The following is a 20,123-nucleotide window of genomic DNA, read 5'->3' as shown; positions in this document are numbered from 1 at the left end:
CTATCAATAGCCTATAATTCGGTCAAATTGGTGAGCAGATCAGAAAAAAAACAAATAAATCAAAAGCAATTGTCACGAACTATAAGCAATCAGAACATTTGTGAGTGCAATTAAATACCCATTTGATATAAAAATTAAATAATGCTAAAGTAAAAATTCAACAGTAAGATAGACAGCATACAAAAATAATAATAAACAAAAAAAGAAATTCATTGTTCTGAACCTAATTTTCTGCTTTAGCTATTGATTTCTCAAGGTAGGATGATCCCCTGAATTCTTTCATATCAGTATACAAAATCTCTCTTGCTCATATCCCTACTACCACTGTTCTTCAGATTCTACATATATGAATCATTCTTCTATTGCACAAAAATTTCCTTTCTATTTTGATTGCTTACAGGAAAACAGCATTCTTCTGGCCTCTAGCTACCCCACTCTTCTTCCCTTTTCTCTGAATCATGCTTATGATCCACATTGAGGTACTCTGGCCGGGAGCTCTGTGTTTCTCATCTTTCTACAGGAGCTTATCCCTATTGCTTGCCAGATTTATTACCAGTATGAGTGAGCACTATTCCTGGAAGGTGGGAACAGAAAGTGTCACCCACATAGACCCAATGACAAATCTCCACTTACAGAACTATATTTTCCTACTTCTGTTGAAAGGCCTATCATGAGTCACTTTTTTTAGTGTCATTGTAACTTTGAATGGTGGTAAATCAAGGACTACCCTTATAAATAGTTAATAGCAATTTCACCATGTTCCTCCAGTTTCTTATAGAATTGGGTTGCTGGTTAGGAGCCCCAGTTAATTCCTCCAAAAATTTGCAACTATGAAATATTATCTCAGGGACCGCCTTCTGCTGCACGAATCCCAGCGACCAGTTAGGTCCCACAGAGTTGGCCTTCTCCGGGTCCCGTCAACTAAACAATGTTGCTTGGCGGGACCCAGGGGAAGAGCCTTCTCTGTGGTGGCCCCGGCCCTCTGGAACCAACTCCCCCCAGAGATTAGAATTGCCCCCACCCTCCTTGCCTTTCATAAGCTTCTTAAAACCCACCTCTGCCGCCAGGCATGGGGGAACTGAGATACTCTTTCCCCCTAGGCCTTTACAATTTTATGCATGGTATGTCTGTATGTATGTTTGGTTTTATAATAAGGGTTTTAACTGTTTTAATATTGGATTGTTATATGCTGTTTTTATTACTGTTGTTAGCCGCCCCGAGTCTACGGAGAGGGGCGGCATACAAATCAATCAATCAATCAATCAAATAAATAAATAAATAAATAAATAAATAAATAAATAATTGAAACTGTACATTTTTAGGCCACACAGCTGCACATGGTCAGGAAGATACATGTTTAAGTTTAAGAAGTGATGGATGAGCAGCAACATGTGATTGCCCTCGGTTGCTGCTCCCTTAATACTTCCTTAATTCATACAGTACATGTATTTTTCTGAATCTGTGTTGCTACATTTAAGTCCAGGAAAAGGCATTGTTTAAATAGAAAAAAGCAAATCGCTACAAAAGAGAAGCAACCATAATGTAGAGATTTGACAATTAAAATAATCTTCCAACGTGCATATTTAATTATGTTGCATTAGTCTCATTGATTTATACAAGATGTAGTATTCAAACAAAATTGCCATGCTTTATTGAGATGTTGTTATACAGTATGGGTCCAACCTGAATTTCCTTGGGCAAGGCTCTGAACCTAATAGCATTCTAAGTAATTATTTTAGATTTAATCAATATTTAATATGCCAGCATGAACAGTATGTCTTTTCTTCAGTCTTTGAAACCAGTCCTTTTTTTCCTCAGCTTTAATGGTTTAATATTACCTGTATGAATTGTCTTAGGAAGCGTTACAGCTTTAAACCCACTGCTTCAACCTTTCCTAATTTCTTTCAGGTGGTGAAGACTATAGGTTTGCGTGAAGTATGGTACTTTGGTCTTCAGTACACGGATAATAAAGGTTTCCCAACCTGGCTGAAGCTGGAGAAAAAGGTAATGAAATAAGCTAATTTTAATTGTCAAAGGTCCAAACATAGATGTGCACTATTTAAGTGATAACCAGTTCCATTTAAATCTTTTATGTCAAATCACAGTCATTTCAGTGAAAAACTACATGTGCATTATTTGCTGTCACCATTGCTTAATATTACTGTTTTATTTGTATTTAAATTTTTTTAAAAAAATCATGTAACCCCCTCCGCCCCCTTGCGCATGTACGCACACCCCTTCACAATTTTTAAAAAATCATACGCTTCTGAACTGGTAGGGAAAGTAAGTACATTTCACCACTGGACTGTAGGGCAAGAAGCCATTTGCACCTTGAAGTACACTTAGCAGGCACAGCAGAACTATCTAAAGCAGATTTTCAGTACAACTAGCACTTGGTGTTGTTACAACTGTCAGTTTTTTTGATAACCTCTTGTCCAGGAATTACATTTTCTTTTTTAAATGTATAAATAAAGATTGTTGGCTGTCTGGTGGGGACAAGTGAGTTGGCAAACTGAGTGTGCATGCACACTGAGAATCTGAACATAGTTCAGTCGCAACATTCCTTTAGTCTACTCACAATATGGGCTACAAGAATGGTGGAAGGTCTTAAGCATAAAACGTATCAGGAAAGACTTAATGAACTCAATCTGTATAGTCTGGAGGACAGAAGGGAAAGGGGGGACATGATCAAAACATTTAAATATGTTAAAGGGTTAAATAAGGTTCAGGAGGGAAGTGTTTTTAATAGGAAAGTGAACACAAGAACAAGGGGACACAATCTGAAGTTAGTTGGGGGAAAGATCAAAAGCAACATGAGAAAATATTATTTTACTGAAAGAGTAGTAGATCCTTGGAACAAACTTCCAGCAGACGTGGTTGGTAAATCCACAGTAACTGAATTTAAACATGCCTGGGATAAACATATATCCATTGTAAGATAAAACACAGGAAATAGTATAAGGGCAGACTAGATGGACCATGAGGTCTTTTTCTGCCGTCAGTCTTCTATGTTTCTATGTTTCTATTGTGTTTATTTGAGTTAACTCAGTCTCTTGGTACACATACATAAGTTTCTAAATACTTTTCAAGACTAGTCAATCTACCTAGAGTGGTCTTTTTTTTTACAGCTAACAGTGTGGACACTAATCGAGACATAGGTCTTCATAATCCACATTGATTTAAAGAATTCTCTCAGAAAATTATTTTTCCACTGACCTATTTGTAGTTATTGATAGGAGGCATTAATATCTGTTAGGGGAAAAAATGACAATATAATCTGGTCCCTCACTATTTAGTATTGGAACAGATTAAAACAGCAAGATGGTTTTTATTAATTTATTATTAATTTATTAATTAGATTTGTATGCCGCCCCTCTCCGTAGACTTAGGGCAGCTAACAACAGCAAAAAGACAATATGAACAAATCTAATATTAAAAGTAATGTAAAAAAACAAACAAACCCCAATTTAAGAAACCAATCATACATACAGACATACCATGCATAAATTTTATAAGCCTAGGGGAAATGGAATATCTCAATTCCCCCATGCCTGACGACAGAGGTGGGTTTTAAGGAGCTTACGAAAGGCAAGGAGGGTGGGGGCAACTCTGATATCTGAGGGGAGTTGGTTCCAGAGGGTCGGGGCCGCCACAGAGAAGGCTCTTCCCCTGGATCCCGCCAAATGACATTGTTTAGTCAACGGGACCCGGAGAAGGCCAACTCTGTGGGACCTAACTGGTCGCTGGGATTCGTGCGGCAGAAGACGGTCCCGGAGATGTTAAGGTTTTGAAAAGAACATACAAAGTTTATGTTAGTCTTTCACAACTTTTTCCAGATTGTACTCAGTTCATGCAAACTAGAAGTTTCAGTTTCTCCTCCCTTTAATTTTCTAAAACTACATTTATAGCTTTTGCAGTCAGTTCAATTGATGTTGAAACAACTGTGTCAATTATCAATGTCAAATTTAGTAGATGCAGTTTATTGTGTGCATAGTAGGAATGCTGATGCAGAAAAAGGCATTTAAAGGGACTATATAAATCTGTAAACTCAGGTTATATTGTGATGCTGACATAAAAAAAAGTTGCAAGCAGTCAAGAACACATAGACTAAGTGAGAAAATGTTTAAAATATTTAACACCATTTTATTTGTCATTATAATCTAGATGTGCTATAATGATGGATAACTTTTCCCTAGTGGGCCCTTATTAAGCAAATGAACAAAAAACAAGCGTAACTCTGGTTGACACATGGAGGGAACAAATATTAGGAAGCGTCTCCAGCTTTCCTTATCACAAAGTCAGCCGTCTGTTTGATTTTTCAAAAAGACATTTCACTTCTGTTAAGTACTAAAGCAATTTCTTTTTCCTCAGTGCAAAAAGTGTGTGTTGTGTTGTGTTGTGTGTGTGTGTGTGTGTGTGTGTGTGTGTGTGTGTGTGTGTGAGAGAGAGAGAGAGAGAGAGAGAGAGAGAGAGAGAGAGAGAGAGAGAATGTATGTTCATCCTCACTGAAAGTTAAACATCTCCTGACAGGGCAAACATCCTGGAAGATCGTTCCTCCTGCTTCTAGACTTATCAAATCCTGATGTTTGCTGAGCTATAGGGGGGGGAAAACAAGCTCAGAAATGTTGCTCAAACAATCCTTCCCCCCATGTAGCCATGTTACAATATGACCCAATATTACCAATAAAGGAGAATATTTGTAACTCAGGGTTGAAGTGAGGGGTTATTGGGACTCTCTGAGCCTGGTTGTTCCCTTGCAGAGGTTTTATTACCCAAACTAGGTAACATCATCAGGAACACTGATCATGTTACCTGGTTTGGGTAATGAAATGTCTGCAAGGGAACAACATAGCTCAGACAGCACCAAGGACCCCTCATGACCTTAATAGTTACTGAACAACATTATTTATCAAGTCATAAGGAATCAGAAAGGCAATTGAAATGGTTGTTTCAACACTGGTATTTTGGGGGCAGAATAACCTTTTATACGTAAGTAGAGGCTGTTGTTTTTACAGATTTAAAATAAGTTGATTCTTTGGATCCGGAGACAATCATACAAGTTCAAAATATGTAATAACTTGATAATAAAATTTTGTTATTGATTGGAGTAAAGCAGCACCGAAATTGAATAAACAAATATCTTTGTGTTCAACAAGTTAGTATTTCATAATTTACTGATACTTGTTGTTGCTCCTCTTGACTTATTTCTATTTAGGTCTCTGCTCAAGAAATCAAGAAAGAGAATCCTCTCCAGTTCAGATTTCGGGCTAAGTTTTTTCCCGAGGATGTGTCTGTAGAGTTGATCCAGGATATCACACAGAAACTGTTCTTCTTGCAAGTGAAAGAAGGCATTCTTAGTGACGAGATCTATTGCCCACCTGAAACTGCTGTTCTTCTTGGATCTTATGCTGTGCAATCCAAATTTGGAGATTATAATAAAGAACTGCACAAGGCTGGGTATCTCAGTTCTGAACGCCTGGTCCCCCAGAGGTAAGCACTTCTCTTGATACCCTGAGGCCCAGCTCTCCCCAATTATATTGAATGAACTTCCAGATGTGGGATGTGTAAAAGACAAAGAACAGCTTTTGCAACTGTTATGTCTGATAGCCAATGTATTAAGAAGAGAGTAACACAATAAAATGAAAAGTCTGAGATTTGTTTTTCAAAATGTTGATAAAGCTAAAATACCGGTAATAGAAAAGAACTACAGTATGTTGTATTTTTCATGAAATTTAGCACGATTTAAAAGTTTTAAAATATTAGGGTTTTGAATCTCTTCTCAAACTACTTCAAAGGGTGGTTGTTATGGGGAAAATTAAAGGAACTATGTGTACCACTTTGAAGTCCTGAAGTAAAATGTGATCTAAAACTAATGAAAATTGGAACAAACAAATGGGGAAATATTATCAATATATAGAGAATCAGTTGAATAGGTCTATTATTTCTAAGTTCACATAGAAATATAGAAACATAGAAGACTGATGGCAGAAAAAGACCTCATGGTCCATCTAGTCTGCCCTTATACTATTTCCTGTGTTTTATCTTAGGATGGACACTTCTGGTTTCAGTTAACAAACTAATAAATTGCTGCTACTTAACACTGCCTTAAGACATCAGTTTATTCCATGGAACTCTTGAGTATAAAATTCACGGGCCCAGGGACCTTTGCAGATATTTGCACATCCTTAAAGAATAACTTTGTAGTAAAGCTAGAATTTAATCATTAAAAGGCTAGTGTTAACTTGATCAAGGTTCATCTTTAAAAAAATCTCAAAAAGGGACTTTTTAACTTTAAATCTTCTGTGCCATCTTTTCCATATACCCAACTTTGCTAGCACATGACATTTTTTGTAAATAAAACAAATTGAACCTTAAATTTCATGGTATATCTTTATATTTTTAGAGTAATGGATCAACACAAGCTATCTAGAGAACAGTGGGAAGAAAGAATTCAAGTATGGCATGCTGAACATGGTGGAATGCTTAAGTGAGTTATATCATTGAATTTTTTTTGTTGACTTCTAAAAATTGGTCTTAATTATTTTTAAACTATCCAATGTTTAATACTTTTATTCCAAACCCACATCTTATATGAGAACTAAGAGATTTTTAAAGCACCACTTTCTTTGAAGTACCTTTTGTTCTGTGTTCCTTATATTAAACTACGATTGATATGAATAATATCCAGCATGTACTATAACTATATAGGTAAAGCCAAGATGATTGAGTGAAATAATATTGAACGCATAGTGAGAAAAAAACATTGATAAATGGTGGAAAGGGTTAGTAAAGTGCTAATATTCCATAAGGAAGTCCATTGATTCTTTTAGATCTTTTCTGTTACGTTTAGCGGTCTGAGTATTTTATTTTCCCAGCTCTGCATCACTCTTAACATTTCCCATTTCATATTAACCAGAGAAAATGCCATGTTGGAATATTTGAAGATTGCTCAGGATCTCGAAATGTATGGAATCAACTATTTTGAAATAAAAAATAAGAAAGGAACAGACCTTTGGTTGGGAGTAGATGCACTTGGGCTCAATATTTATGAAAAGGATGACAAGTAAGTGGAGATATTTGTAACCCTTTATAAGATTAAAGAACTGCTCTTGTGCCAAAAAATTGCCTCACCTGTAATGTGTACTTTTATAGCAATCATATCTGCTGAGGTCACCTTGCCTTTCAGAATATATGTTAAATAATAATGTGCCGAGGTGCGTGTGACTTCAATGTCACTTGCCTTGCTTTATCTCTTAACTGCGCTGTTTTCTCCTTAAATTCATGTACAGGCTTGTGGTTTCGGAAGAAGAGACAGGGGCTACATTTCATGGCTCGTCTTTATTATTATGTATCATACCTTAATGATAATTCTAAAAGAAGAAAAAACAGAAGCCAGTCCATTTTCAGTTGTCAAAATTTTGGACAATTTTCTGTACGATCTAGGGTTGAGATATAAGCCAAAGTATAATGTACACTAGGGGTGTCAAACTCAAGGCCCGTGGGCTGGATCTGGCCCATGGGTGCTTAAATCTGGCCTGGAAATAGCAAAGGGGCGGCCCACGGTGTCTCTGTCAGCCAAAATGGGGCACGGTGGGGGTATTTTGGCCAGCAAAGTGCTGCAGGAGTCGTCCATCCCATCTCCCCCTGCTGGTCCTGGACAGCCTCCTGCAACACCCTGCCAGACAAAATGGAGCACAGTGGGGACATTTTGGCCAGCAAAGTGCTGCAGGAGTCATCCATCCCATCTCCCCCTGCTGGTCCTGGACAGCCTCCTGCAACACCCTGCCAGCCAAAATGGGGCACTGTGGGGGCATTTTGGTCAGCAAAGTGCTGCAGGAGTCGTCCATCCCATCTCCCCCTGCCGGCCTGCAGAGGAGAACTACAGTGCTGATCTGGCTCTTGAAGAAATCCTGTTTGACACCCCTGAGGTACACAATCCATGACCCAGTGGCACATTCTGATTTCCATATATAATATAGGCTTGTGATGTTTGCCTTCCCTCATAAATTTCAGGAGAGCTCTGGTGAAGCTATTTCCTCCACCACTTCAGCTGACCTACAGAACTTCCTCCCATTTTGTTGGGGAAAGGAGGTACAAAGGGAGTGACAGACCACAAGGAAATCTGCACCCCTACACACCCTATTCTGGCATGTCCCCAAGGGAGCCCTCCCTCCAAGGAGAAAGAGGGCTTACCCTTTGACCATCAACACACCCCTGCCGGCCCTACCCTGCTCGCAGGCATCTGAGTCACTCATTCTTCCCTTACCAGCCACCACTGTTAAGAGATTTCAGATTTTCAACTTCAGTTCCAAAGCAACCCGTCAGTTCTTACTGCAAACAAATTGGGAACAGGGGCCAGAGGGGGATGGGGAAGTAAAGGATAAAATCTTCTCATTATTCCTTGTGCCAAATAATTTAAGGGTTTCTGGGAAGCGTAGTCAAAAGGCATGCTATTGAATCGGTCTCAACTTTGCCAAATTTTAATCCCTTTACCATCATGGGTCCCACTTTTGGAGTGTGTTCTGTAAATTAGCCAATATGAAATATGTTGATTCAAAATTGTTGTCCTATTTATTTAATTTGACTTGTATGCCACCCAATCCCGAAGGACTCAGGGTGGCTCACAACATGCATTGTGCCACCGAATTGAAGATTTGAAGTATCAATCAGATACTTTATGTTATACTCTTACCGTGTTTCCCCGATAGTAAGACACCCCCGATTGTAAGACGTATCGGGGGTTTCAGGGGGGTCAGCTAATATAAGCCGTACCCCGAAAGTAAGACATATGTCTTACTTTCGGGGAAACACGGGGGTATTGCCGCCTCCCTCTCATCGAGCTGCCTTCCTTTTTTAAGCGGGAAGAAGGGCGCGCTTTCTCTGCCTTCTTCCGTGACTGGGGACGGGAGCTGTGAGGGAGGTGGCCTGCTGAGGCCCAGCCCGCCGGGGAGTTTGGCTGACGGAGGGACGAAGCCAGACTGCTAAGCTTTGGCTCGTTAGAGGGAGCTGTCAGCCGGAGACGGCGGGGCTTGCTGCAGCGAGCGACCTGCTCCTGCCTTCGCTTTCGCCTCCTCGAGAGCCAGTGAAACTTGCCGGCGGAGCCAAGCTAGCCGCAGGGAGGAAAGAGGCGGCGTCGAGGGATCACGGCGCAGCCTCTCCGCGGCAGTCGAGGTGGGCGAGGGCCCTGCCTTGGCGGCCGCGGGTTGCCACCATTATGAACCCGGCGGGCTCCTCAGAAACGGCCCTGCAAGGGAAGCCGCCCGGCCAGAGGTAGGAAAGTCCCCACCCATCCTTTGCCCGCGTCTCGAAGAGGGGAAGAGAAGGGACTGTGGTGATGGTGTTGGGGGGGTGCGAGATAAGTGAGGGAGCCTCGAAACCGCTTGTCGCCTTCACTTCCATGGGGCTTTTGAGGGAAATAACAGTCCCTCCTGGGGGTGAAGCAGGGGACAGGCTCTCGGAGCCCTTGAAAGGAACCCCCCCCCCTTTCCATCCCTTGTCGCCCGAGACGAGGTCGGGGCGCTTCCTTCCCATTGGCGCTCTCTTCAGATACTCCTCCCCTCGCTCTGGGTGAGCAGCGCGGTGTGGCGGCGGTGATGGAGGAGGAGGAGGAAGAGGAGAATGAGGGCGGCTGTCGCCCTTGAGGAGGCTGCCCTGGAGCCCTAAGGTTGAACTTGGAAAAGGGCTCACAAGGCTCCTGTCCCGCGGCTGCCCTTCTGGACTCTGGGGAGATGCCGCCTTCAGGAACGCGACCCTTTCAATTTTTTTCCAATATAAGACATACCCCAAAAGTAAGACGTAGTGGGGCTTTTGGGGATAAAAAGAAACACGGTAGTAACCTGTTCTGTATTGTATGTGTGTGTATTACATAGGGAAGAATTTTGCTTGTGGAAAGCCTTAGATTCAATCCCTGTCATCTTTAGTTAAGGCTAGGGGAATCCCTGTTTCGAGAGCTGTGGTACATTAAAGTAACTACCATGTTTCCCCAAAAATAAGACACTGTCTTATATTAATTTTTGCTCCAAAAGTTGTGCTACGTCTTATTTTCGGGGGGTGCCTTATATTTCTCAAATAAGACAAATTGACAGGCAGAAAAGCTGACACCCCCAAAGAAAGTGTACCGTACGGTACACTGATTACGGTACAGTACCTGTCAGTATGGCACCCCCACACACAAACAACGGCACTTATATGGTACAACAGTATACTTGCAGCGTCCGGCCACCAGAGGAACTACAGTCTATGCACTGTAGTGGAGACTGTAATGGCGGTGAGACAGCAGCAGACTGTGTCTGCTGTACTGGACGGTACAAAGCGATGGAAGGGGCCAGCAGGGGACGCCACATTATTACGGTACCGCTATGAACAGCTTTGAATGGTACCGTATGTTTTTCCACCATACCTTATGTAAACTTGTTTACGCCTTATTTTTGAGAGGTGCCTTATATTAGCAAATTCTGCAAAACCTCTGACATGCCTTACTTTCGGGGTATGTCTTATTTTTGGGGAAACAGGGTAAGTCTGTATTCACATTATCGCCACCATATAAGAAGCCTTGCTTAATCATCCAGGATTCTCACTTTGTTTTCGCCCCAATGGAGATCTTTCATTAAACTCAGTTGGGAGTTTTTTATAATAGCTTATTCCATGCTAGGAGCCATTAGTGAGAAATTATTCTTAGCCAACAGGTTGGCTTTTATCTGGAAATTGCTCAGGTAAAGTTAAGTTAAATCCTTGACATTCTTTGTTATTTTAAGCCAGTAGCTCTAGGGATCCTTATTAAGGAAGAGATTTGAGGAAACAGCATAGTGATGATCTGGAAACGAGACAGAAAAAACTGAATGTAAAAAGGAACTGTTTCTTTTCAGTACAACAAGGATGTACAAGTTTTAAATTAACTTGATCTTCTTTTTGAAGCATAGTAGATTATTTATAAATAGTAACTTGACTTTGTTCCCAAGCCACATTATAAGCCATATAAACATTAAAACTGTAGAAGCTGTCTGTAAATATTGAAAAAAGGTTACATGATAGCTCTTTCTTGACGTTTTTAATCAAAATTACACCAAGATCAGTGAAGAACAGTATTTTTTTTCCTAGCAACCCTATCACACCTAGAAAATAAGGAGTGTCACTCTGAGGATTGCATGAGTGAAACTACTTCTAGATTCTTGAATGACAGGTCTCTTTGTGTAGCCGCAGTCATTCAAACTGGTTTTACAAGCTATATAAAGCCTGCAAGAGGAAACATTTGCTTCTGAAGGAAAATCAGGAGAGGGGGGATATGCACAGAAAATTGGCACATCTAATGATTCATAATAGAATCTTCATAATATGGAAGTTAATGTATTGCTTCCCCCCCCCCTTCATTTTTTTAAATACTTGATGAATGCATAGAAATTGCTGGAGGGTGGAATATGGTAAGGCACACCTATGGCTAATACTGAGTTTAGCATATAAATAACAGCACTTCTATTTTTCATTATGAAAATTACCTTTGGATTCCAGCACTTAATTACTGCATCAATATATTTAAAACAGTAGTCTGTATATGTTGAGAAGCATTAACACACAATGCTCCAGTTGTAATATTCTGTGTGAGTTATATATGTCTATGTTTTGCGGTATGAGGAGGATTATAAAGGAGATTTAAATAGATGAAACTTATGTGGTAGAGCCTATTGTCTCTATGAGGATGGCAATGTTCCACTTTAAAAATTGTGATCTAGAGATAATTACAGGTGTTAGAACTATAAGGGTACAAAGAGCGAGGGAGAAAGAGAGAGACTTTGAATTATTTTCCCCCCAATCCCTGGAAGTTGATGCTATAGAGAAGGGTATAAGCAGTCATATAGATTGTGTACTCAGAAATGCTATTTACTGTTTGTTGGTTTTAATAGCATTAGCACCAACTAAGCCAGGTACAAAATTGTATTTGGCAAAACACATATTGTCAGGATGCCTCTTTTGATCACATTAAACCCAGTAATCTGTCTTTTTTTTTCTGGTAAAAGCCATGTTCTGATGTTCATGAAGGTTGAAGTAACTTTTGTTAGGTGCCGACAGTTCAACTTATTGCAGAAATCTATAGCCAGATCTATTTTACTCCCAGCTCTGCTATATAAAACTGATGAGACAGGGAGGTAGCAACATCGCAATACAAGTAATCCTTGATTTATGTCCATTGGTTTAATGACAGTTTGAAGTTACAATGCCCTTGGAAAATGTGACATGCCCAACCTCAAAAGTTATTACCATTGCAAGAACTTCCACAGCCATGTGACTGCAATTCAGGCACTTGGCAACCAGTTCACATTTACAATGATTCAGTATCTTTCGGTCACATGATCTCAATTTCAACCTTCTCAGCCAGCTTCTGACAAGCAAAGTCAATTGGAGAAGCCAGATTTGCTTTAATAACTGCATGATTCACTTAATGGCTATGTAATTTGCTTAACAACCATAGTAAAAAAAATATTGTAAAATTAACTCCCATCACTTGATGACTTGCTTAGAGACTAAAATTCCAGTAATTGTTATTGTAAATTGAAGACTACCTGTAATTTAGCCAGATTTCTTGGTCTGTATTGGAGATTGTTTCCTTATCTGTATATGCTTTGTTGTTTTCAGGTTAACCCCCAAAATTGGTTTCCCTTGGAGTGAAATACGAAATATATCTTTCAATGATAAGAAGTTTGTTATAAAACCAATTGACAAGAAATCACCAGTGAGTATGACTGATAATAACTGCTCCAAATGAAAGAGCTTACTTACTATTTGGTAAATCTCCACCTCTTAGTTTGCATAAAATGTAGAATGAAATTTCATGCCCATTCAGTAATTGAATTATGGAAACAACAGTTTCTATAAAATAAATCTGGTTAACAGTTGAAATTGCTTCAACAAAAATGTGGTATGCTCCCTTCTCTTCATCATGTCCATATCAATATGTTAGAATGTTTGTTGAATCGTTTTATTTTATTTATAGAACATTAATATTATAGATATCACTTTCTTTCTCTTATATTCTGCAAAATTGGGAGTCTTAAAATTGCAGTCTTAAAATGATAACTTGTAAAGCAAATTACAACAGGAATATTCTTTATTGAGTAACATCTTCTATCGCTGCATTGTAGAATTTAATTTCCCAGGTAATTTTGAAATAATCTTTCCGTAAATATTTTTAAGAGGTTGGCATATTGAAAAATATGTCTCATTTTGCTTTCCGTTATAATATAAATGGGTCTCAGAAGAACCTGCTTCAATTTCAGAACCTCCCTTTTAAATATTTGATTAGTAGAAATTATTCTTTGCGGGTAAAGAGAAAATTTAGTCATGTAGCCATTAACCGTACTGAAATTTTGTATTCTAAATATTCACTGGAGCCCTGAATAACTTTATTGTGTTTTTCTTCTTAACGTTAGCCTCATTTTTCTCCTTTTGGTATTTCATAATTTCCCTTCTGTTTTTGTTCCATCCTGCAAATGTATTTGCTTTCACACTTGGCTATTAAGTACTTAGGGACAGAAGTTTTGAATTTGGATGGTTTCCATACCATTACTAACCCATGCACAAAACACAACGAATGTCACAAAAGAGGCTGTTAGAGAAGCATTATTATAGCAATTATTAAATTGGTCGGGCTCAGAAATTTTTTATGCATTTTTAGTGCTGAAATTAGCAATTATAGGCCAGTCGCAAGAGAAGATCTAATCCCCACACAATTAAACAGGTTACTTTATTACTGCTTGGATTTTCCATTACGAAGAACTAAGGAGCAAGTGAAAAGTTTTAACACAAAAACTATAAGGAAGGGCACTGCATATCTGAGTGTGCATAGGTGTCTTTTTAACCTTTTCATCTCTTCTTCCCAGGACTTTATCTTTTATGCTCCTCGCCTAAGAATCAACAAGAGAATCCTGCAGCTGTGCATGGGAAACCATGAGCTGTATATGCGCCGTAGGAAACCTGACACCATTGAGGTCCAGCAAATGAAAGCCCAAGCTCGGGAAGAGAAGCACCAGAAAGAGCTAGAAAGGTGTGTGCAGGGGCTTAGGAACTACAACATGGTATATCTCTGTTGGGTCCCCTACATTAAGTTAACCTTAAATTATCTACTGTTGACCTCTCCCCTTTTCTAAGAGGTCTGTAACGGGCATGCATAAGCACAATATTGTGCCTACCTTCCCTGTCCTTCTCTCCTACCGTACTATCCTAAGTGTGATCATTCTGCAGTAGATATGTGGACAGCCATACCATAGCATATGGCAATTGTAGGGTTACCAGAAATTAAACCTACGGTGAGTAAAGATTAGTAAGAGATTGAGTTGCTTGAGATCCTCTTTACTTCCTTAGAAACATAGAAGACTGACGGCAGAAAAAGACCTCATGGTCCCTCTAGTCTGCCCTTATACTATTTTCTGTATTTTATCTTAGGATGGATATATATTTATCCCAGGCATGTTTAAATTCAGTTACTGTGGATTTATCTACCATGTCTGCTGGAAGTTTGTTCCAAGGATCTACTACTCTTTCAGTAAAATAATATTTTCTCACGTTGCTTTTGATCTTTCCCCCAACTAACTTCAGATTGTGTCCCCTTGTTCTTGTGTTCACTTTCCTATTAAAAACACTTCCCTCCTGGACCTTATTTAATCCTTTAACATATTTAAATGTTTCGATCACGTCCCCCCTTTTCCTTCTGTCCTCCAGACTATACAGATTGAGTTCATTAAGTCTTTCCTGATACGTTTTATGCTTAAGACCTTCCACCATTCTTGTAGCCCGTCTTTGGACCTTCATGGTTCTTTAATAGAAAGGTTTAAGACACCAGTCATAAGTGATTAGAAATGTCATTCTTACATAATGAGTACTACTATTGATTTAAACAAACGATCAGATACTTTTACATTGCTTCGTCCTGGGTATTATGGGAGGGGAAAAAATCAGAAAAATGTGGCAAAATGTTTCTACAGGTAAAATAAATCGTAGTCTAAATTCCAGTTCTAAAACTAATTGAATTTTATACCTAAAGAGAGATGCTGGAAAATGAGAAGAAGAAAAGAGAGACAATCGAGAAGGAAAAAGAGCAGATGCTGCGAGAGAAAGAAGAGCTGATGATGAGGCTGCAGGAATATGAAGTGAAAACACAGAAAGCAGAAAAAGGTACTACTCTACTTGCATTTTGTTGCCGAAACCCACACTCATCTTTCTACGTTCCCCCTTTCTGATCCAAGAAGCAGTGTCTTTAACAAGCAATAGCAATGTGAAATGTCATGGTATTACCTTGGATTAAGGCAAGAGCCTCGGTGGTGTAGTGGTTAGAGTGAAGTACAGTGTTCCCTCGATTTTCACGGGGGATGCGTTCCCAAACCGCCCGCGAAAGTCGAATTTCCGCGAAGTAGAGATGCGGAAGTAAATACACCATTTTTGGCTATGAACAGTATCACAAGCCATCCCTTAACACTTTAAACCCCTAAATTGCAATTTCCCATTCCCTTAGCAACCATTTAGATTATTACTCACCAGGGTTATTTATTAAAAAAAATATTTATTAAAGGCGGACAAAAGTTTGGCGATGACATATGACGTCATCGGGGCAGGAAAAACCGTGGTATAGGGGGGGGAAACGTGAAGTATTTTTTAATTAATATTTCTTTAAAAACGTGGTATAGACTTTTCACGAAGTTCGAACCCACGAAAATCGAGGGAACACTGTATTGCAAGCTATTTCTACTGATCAGCAGCTGCCAGCAGTTTGGCAGATCAAATCTCAGTAGGCTCAAGGTTGACTCAGCCTTCCACCCTTCCAAGGGCGGTAAAATGAGGACCCAGATTGTTGGGGGCGATATGCTGAGTGTGTAAACTGCTTAGAGAGGGCTGTAAAGCACTGTGAAGCGGTATATAAGTCTAAATGCTCTTGCTATTGCTGGTTTCCTAATTAATTGAAATACCCAGACCAGCTGAACATGTCCTTCTGAGAGGAGAATGAACCCCCAGGACCTTGACCTGAGGAACAATCCCTCAGAGAGTGAGGGGTAGGCGAAGACTTCGCTTTGCCTGCAGTAACAGGGATGTGCTGTTGCGATCAGGATCTGATGTTTAGCAGCATTGCTGGGTAGAAAGTATCCGCCTCCTATGCTAATAATTTGGTTGATCAAAAAATTAACCATTGAAGTAATGTTTGTGTAGTGTCAATTTCAGTGAAATCAGCACTGATTATCTTGGCAGGTATGTGGTTTGGTTCGAAGTTGGTCTAATAAATCTAGATAGAAATAATCACAATATAATTATAAAACCTAAATGGATGACACCTGCCTTTTAATCTATAACATTCTCACAACCTGGACACATCCATGTTGGTTTCTTGGCCACAAAGCAAAGGTGATTTTCTTCCTTTGCTTTCTTCTAGGAAGTCCCAAAGGTACTTTTTTAAAAAGCCAACTGGACTTTATAGGGGGTTTTTTCCCCCTTTGAAAATGTTTTGCTTCTTCTCGAAAAGGTTTCTTCAGTTCATTGGGGGGGGGGGGACCCTTTGGGACAACCATGACCTTGATGATTGAGAATAGATATTTCCTCTAAGATGTTTTCCAGTCTTCCACCTAAGTCAACAGCCTGGGGACTTCCTGCAAGTCGGCCAGTGCTGTCATCTCTGGTGACTAAAGCTGTAACTATTTATCTTCAAAAAATATCTTAACACATAAAACAAGCACCAGCATTCCAGAAGCATAAATGCACGGAAGCCAGAAGTCTTAGTTGCTAAGTCATCCTTAGCCATAAAATGATAATGTGAAGGAACTACCTCTCTGCAAATACTACAGGTAATTCTCAACGGATGACCACAATTGAGCCCAAAATTTATGTTGCCAAGAGAGAAATTTGTTAAGTGGGTTTTGGACCATTTTACAACTTTTCTTGCTGCGGTTGTCAATGGTTTCCCCATTGACTTTGCTTGTCAGAAGTTGCAAAAGCTGACCCCTATAACACTGCAATGGTCATAAAGATGAGTCAATTGTCAAGCATCCAAAGATCAATCTGCTGCAATGACCATAAGTGTAAAAAAATGGTCATAAGTCACTTTTTCAATGCTGTTGTAACTTCGGTCACTAATTGAAAATCAAGGACTACCTGTATTACCTTCTCTCATAAGCAGCCAGACTGGTGCAATTTCTAAAGAGTGGTGTTTAAAAGAACAAAATCAACATTTAAAATATACATGTATGTGGCTGATTGCTGTTGTTGTTTTTTCCCCTGTTTTTGCCAGAGCTCTCAGACCAGATAGAAAAAGCCAGGCAGCTGGAAGATGAAAGAACAAGGGCCCAGATTGAAGCTGAGCGTCTGGAGAATGAGCGTTTGACGGCTCTGAGAGCTAAGGAAGAGCTGGAGAGGCAGGCGGTTGACCAGATGCAGAGTCAGGAGCAGCTGGTATGGCTCGGATGCATTTCAGAAGGAAGTTAGGAAAATTCATATGAATCTTAGCAAAGAAGTTGGGCTAAGTTCCTCAAGCATCATCAGCAGTTATAGCTTTTCAAATTTGCTTCTCAAGACCTTCACGGCAACCTATAGTGTCTTTTCAAAGTAATTTTAAAACATGTAAACCAGGGGTGAATCGTGCCTGTCAGTTGTCTGAGAGCTGGTCAAGCAGGGAGCTCGAGGCTCCACCCACCCGCCTGGACACCGCCATTTAGGTTCTTTTATCATCTGCACATGTGCAAAGTGTTATGTGCATGCGCAGAGGGTAAGAGAACCCAAATGGTGGCATCCAGATGGGTGGGCATAGCCTCATGCTCCCTTCGCGGCCGGCTCCCCAACGACTGACAGGCACAAGCGAACTGGGAGCATTTCACCCCTGATGTAAACATGATAATGATACCTAAAATGGATTCAGTTCAGAAAATGGATAACACAAGCACAAATATTTCCTGAATGAATGACAAAATTTAAGGGCACATCGCTTTTTACAAAACAAGGGTTTCTACAATCTACCGATGCTATAGGGCAGTGATGGTGAACCTTTTTTCCCTCAGGTGCCGAAAGAGCGTGCATGTGCACTATCGCGCATTGACAGCTGCCCACGCCCATAATTCAATACCTGAGCAGGCTGAAAACAGCTTCCCTTTTCCCCCCGGTGGCCCTCTGGAGGCTGGAAACTGCCTTTTTTCCAACTTCTGGTGGGCCCAGTAGGCTCATGTTTCACCCACCCCAGGCCGCAAAGGCTTCACTGGAGCCAGGTGGGAAGCTAAAAATGCCCTCCCCCATCCCTTCAGAAGGCCTGTTTCCCAACTTCTGATGGGCCCTGTAGGCGTGTATTTTGCCCTCCCCAAGCTCCAAAGGCTTCCCGGGAGGTGGGAAAGGGTAAAAATGCCCTCCCCCATTCCTCTGGAGGCCAGAAACTGCCTGTTTTCCAACTTCTGGTGGGCCCTGTAGGCGTGTATTTTGCCCTCCCCAGGCTCCAAAGGCTTCCCGGGAGGTGGGGAAGGGTAAAAATGCCCTCCCCCATCCCCTCAGAGATTCTCTGGAGGCCAAAAACTCCCTTCCAGAGCCTCTGTGTGAGCGAAAAAATCAGCTGGTTGGCACACACATGCACATTGGAGCTGAGCTAGGGCAACGGCTTGCGTGCCAGCAGATATGGCTTCGCGTGCCACCTGTGGCACCCATGCCATAAGTTCTCCATCACTAATATAGGGCAAGTGGTTGGGCTGCATTTGGAAATGAATTAAAACCCCTGCAGGGTTCAACTATATCTTATAGAAAGAAATATATATTTTCCTATCACTCATGCCTTCCTGTAATATAACTTTCCTGTTTCTAACCTTAGCATAACTGAAGTTTTCCCACATATGATTTTCTTTTTTGTAACTGCTACTGTGTCGTTTTCTTATCCAAGAACAAACCCAGAGGCTTTAGGAATAGGGAGCAGTTCTCTTGCTGATCCAAACTACTTCTATCTCGTGTAATTTCTTTTTTCCTTCTCAAAAAAGGCTACAGAACTCGCAGAGTACACAGCCAAGATTTCTCTTCTGGAAGAGGCAAGAAGGCGTAAAGAGTCTGAGGTTGAAGAATGGCAGCACAGGGTAAGCAAGTGCATTCCACTCTATTTTACTTGCAGGGTTTTAGCCCCTCTAAGCCTTCCCTGGATCTTGATTACTACATGGCTCATTGTAAACAGTCTACTGTTGTATAAAATTTGCTACACTGTAAGAATATAAGATGAGCCATACAGCATCAGAACTGACATTCCATGTTTGCTTTCCACAATGGCCAACAGAATGCACGAATTGACTGCTGTAGTATAGGCCTCCTATTTCTTTAAAAAAAACCAGCTGGTTTGAGAATTCTGGGAGTTGAAGTCCACAAGTCTTAAAGTTGCCCAGTTTGAAGACCTCTGCTCTAGACTCGAGAGTTCATGTGGAACTCCTCATTGAAGCAGTACTGCAGCTAAATCAGATATGCTGCTTTTAAAACTGCTTTTAACCTAAACAATTGTATACAGGCTATAAACCTAGTATTTATTCCCCCTTATGAGTTTTAAATATTACAGTTTTACAACATTAATAACTAAACAAACAGCGCATTCAGCTTCTAAACCTTCCATGTAATCAATCCGTTACAAAGCTCTGAAGAAGGTTCTTTCTCATGTAATATATAGTACATAATGTTTTTGTTGTTACTTTTTTTGTTCTTAGTTCTTCACTTTTTATAAAATATTCAGCCACCCACATTTTCTGCATTCTTTTCCAACCATTGCCCAGGCGCCTTTTGAGTAACTCTATATCTCAGGCATGGGTTCTTCCACTCTTTGGTCTTTGGCATTACAACTGTTGACTGGGGTTTAAAGCTTTCTCATGACTTCTCAAAATAACCAGTTCCTTATCAATACACCCAAGGTCTTTTAAGTGAGTTACAGCCTACTCCTCAGCTCTACAAACATCAACAGCATGTTCCAATGTTAAATCATCTGTCCCTAACAATCTGACTCTTATTCTTTCAAGTCTTATTCCACGTAGTCATTTCACTGTCCAAAGTCACAAGGCTGCACTAAAAGTTTTAATTCTGTTATATAGGCCTCTCTGTTTCATTGTAAAAAATGTATTCCTCCCTTATGTAGAAATATAGAAGACTGACGG

General features: G+C 40.2%; 1 protein-coding gene across 2 annotated transcripts in view; it reads left to right on the top strand.

Annotated features, from left to right (window-relative positions):
* EZR (ezrin) overlaps positions 1–20,123 on the top strand; it is a 45,365-nt gene that overhangs the window by 20,477 nt on the left and 4,765 nt on the right. For both annotated transcript variants that reach the window (XM_070733786.1, XM_070733787.1), the window contains exons 4-12: positions 1,909–2,004; positions 5,216–5,490; positions 6,404–6,487; positions 6,917–7,063; positions 12,628–12,724; positions 13,872–14,035; positions 15,032–15,162; positions 17,261–17,421; positions 18,978–19,070. In XM_070733786.1, coding sequence (XP_070589887.1) covers positions 1,909–2,004; positions 5,216–5,490; positions 6,404–6,487; positions 6,917–7,063; positions 12,628–12,724; positions 13,872–14,035; positions 15,032–15,162; positions 17,261–17,421; positions 18,978–19,070 — 1,248 coding nt within the window. The remainder of the gene's footprint in view (positions 1–1,908; positions 2,005–5,215; positions 5,491–6,403; positions 6,488–6,916; positions 7,064–12,627; positions 12,725–13,871; positions 14,036–15,031; positions 15,163–17,260; positions 17,422–18,977; positions 19,071–20,123) is intronic.

The sequence above is a fragment of the Erythrolamprus reginae genome, chromosome 1 (assembly GCF_031021105.1).
Source record: "Erythrolamprus reginae isolate rEryReg1 chromosome 1, rEryReg1.hap1, whole genome shotgun sequence".
Lineage (NCBI taxonomy): Eukaryota > Metazoa > Chordata > Lepidosauria > Squamata > Dipsadidae > Erythrolamprus > Erythrolamprus reginae.
Note: the sequence above shows the minus strand (reverse complement) of the source record. Positions and strands in the feature narration are given on the sequence as shown.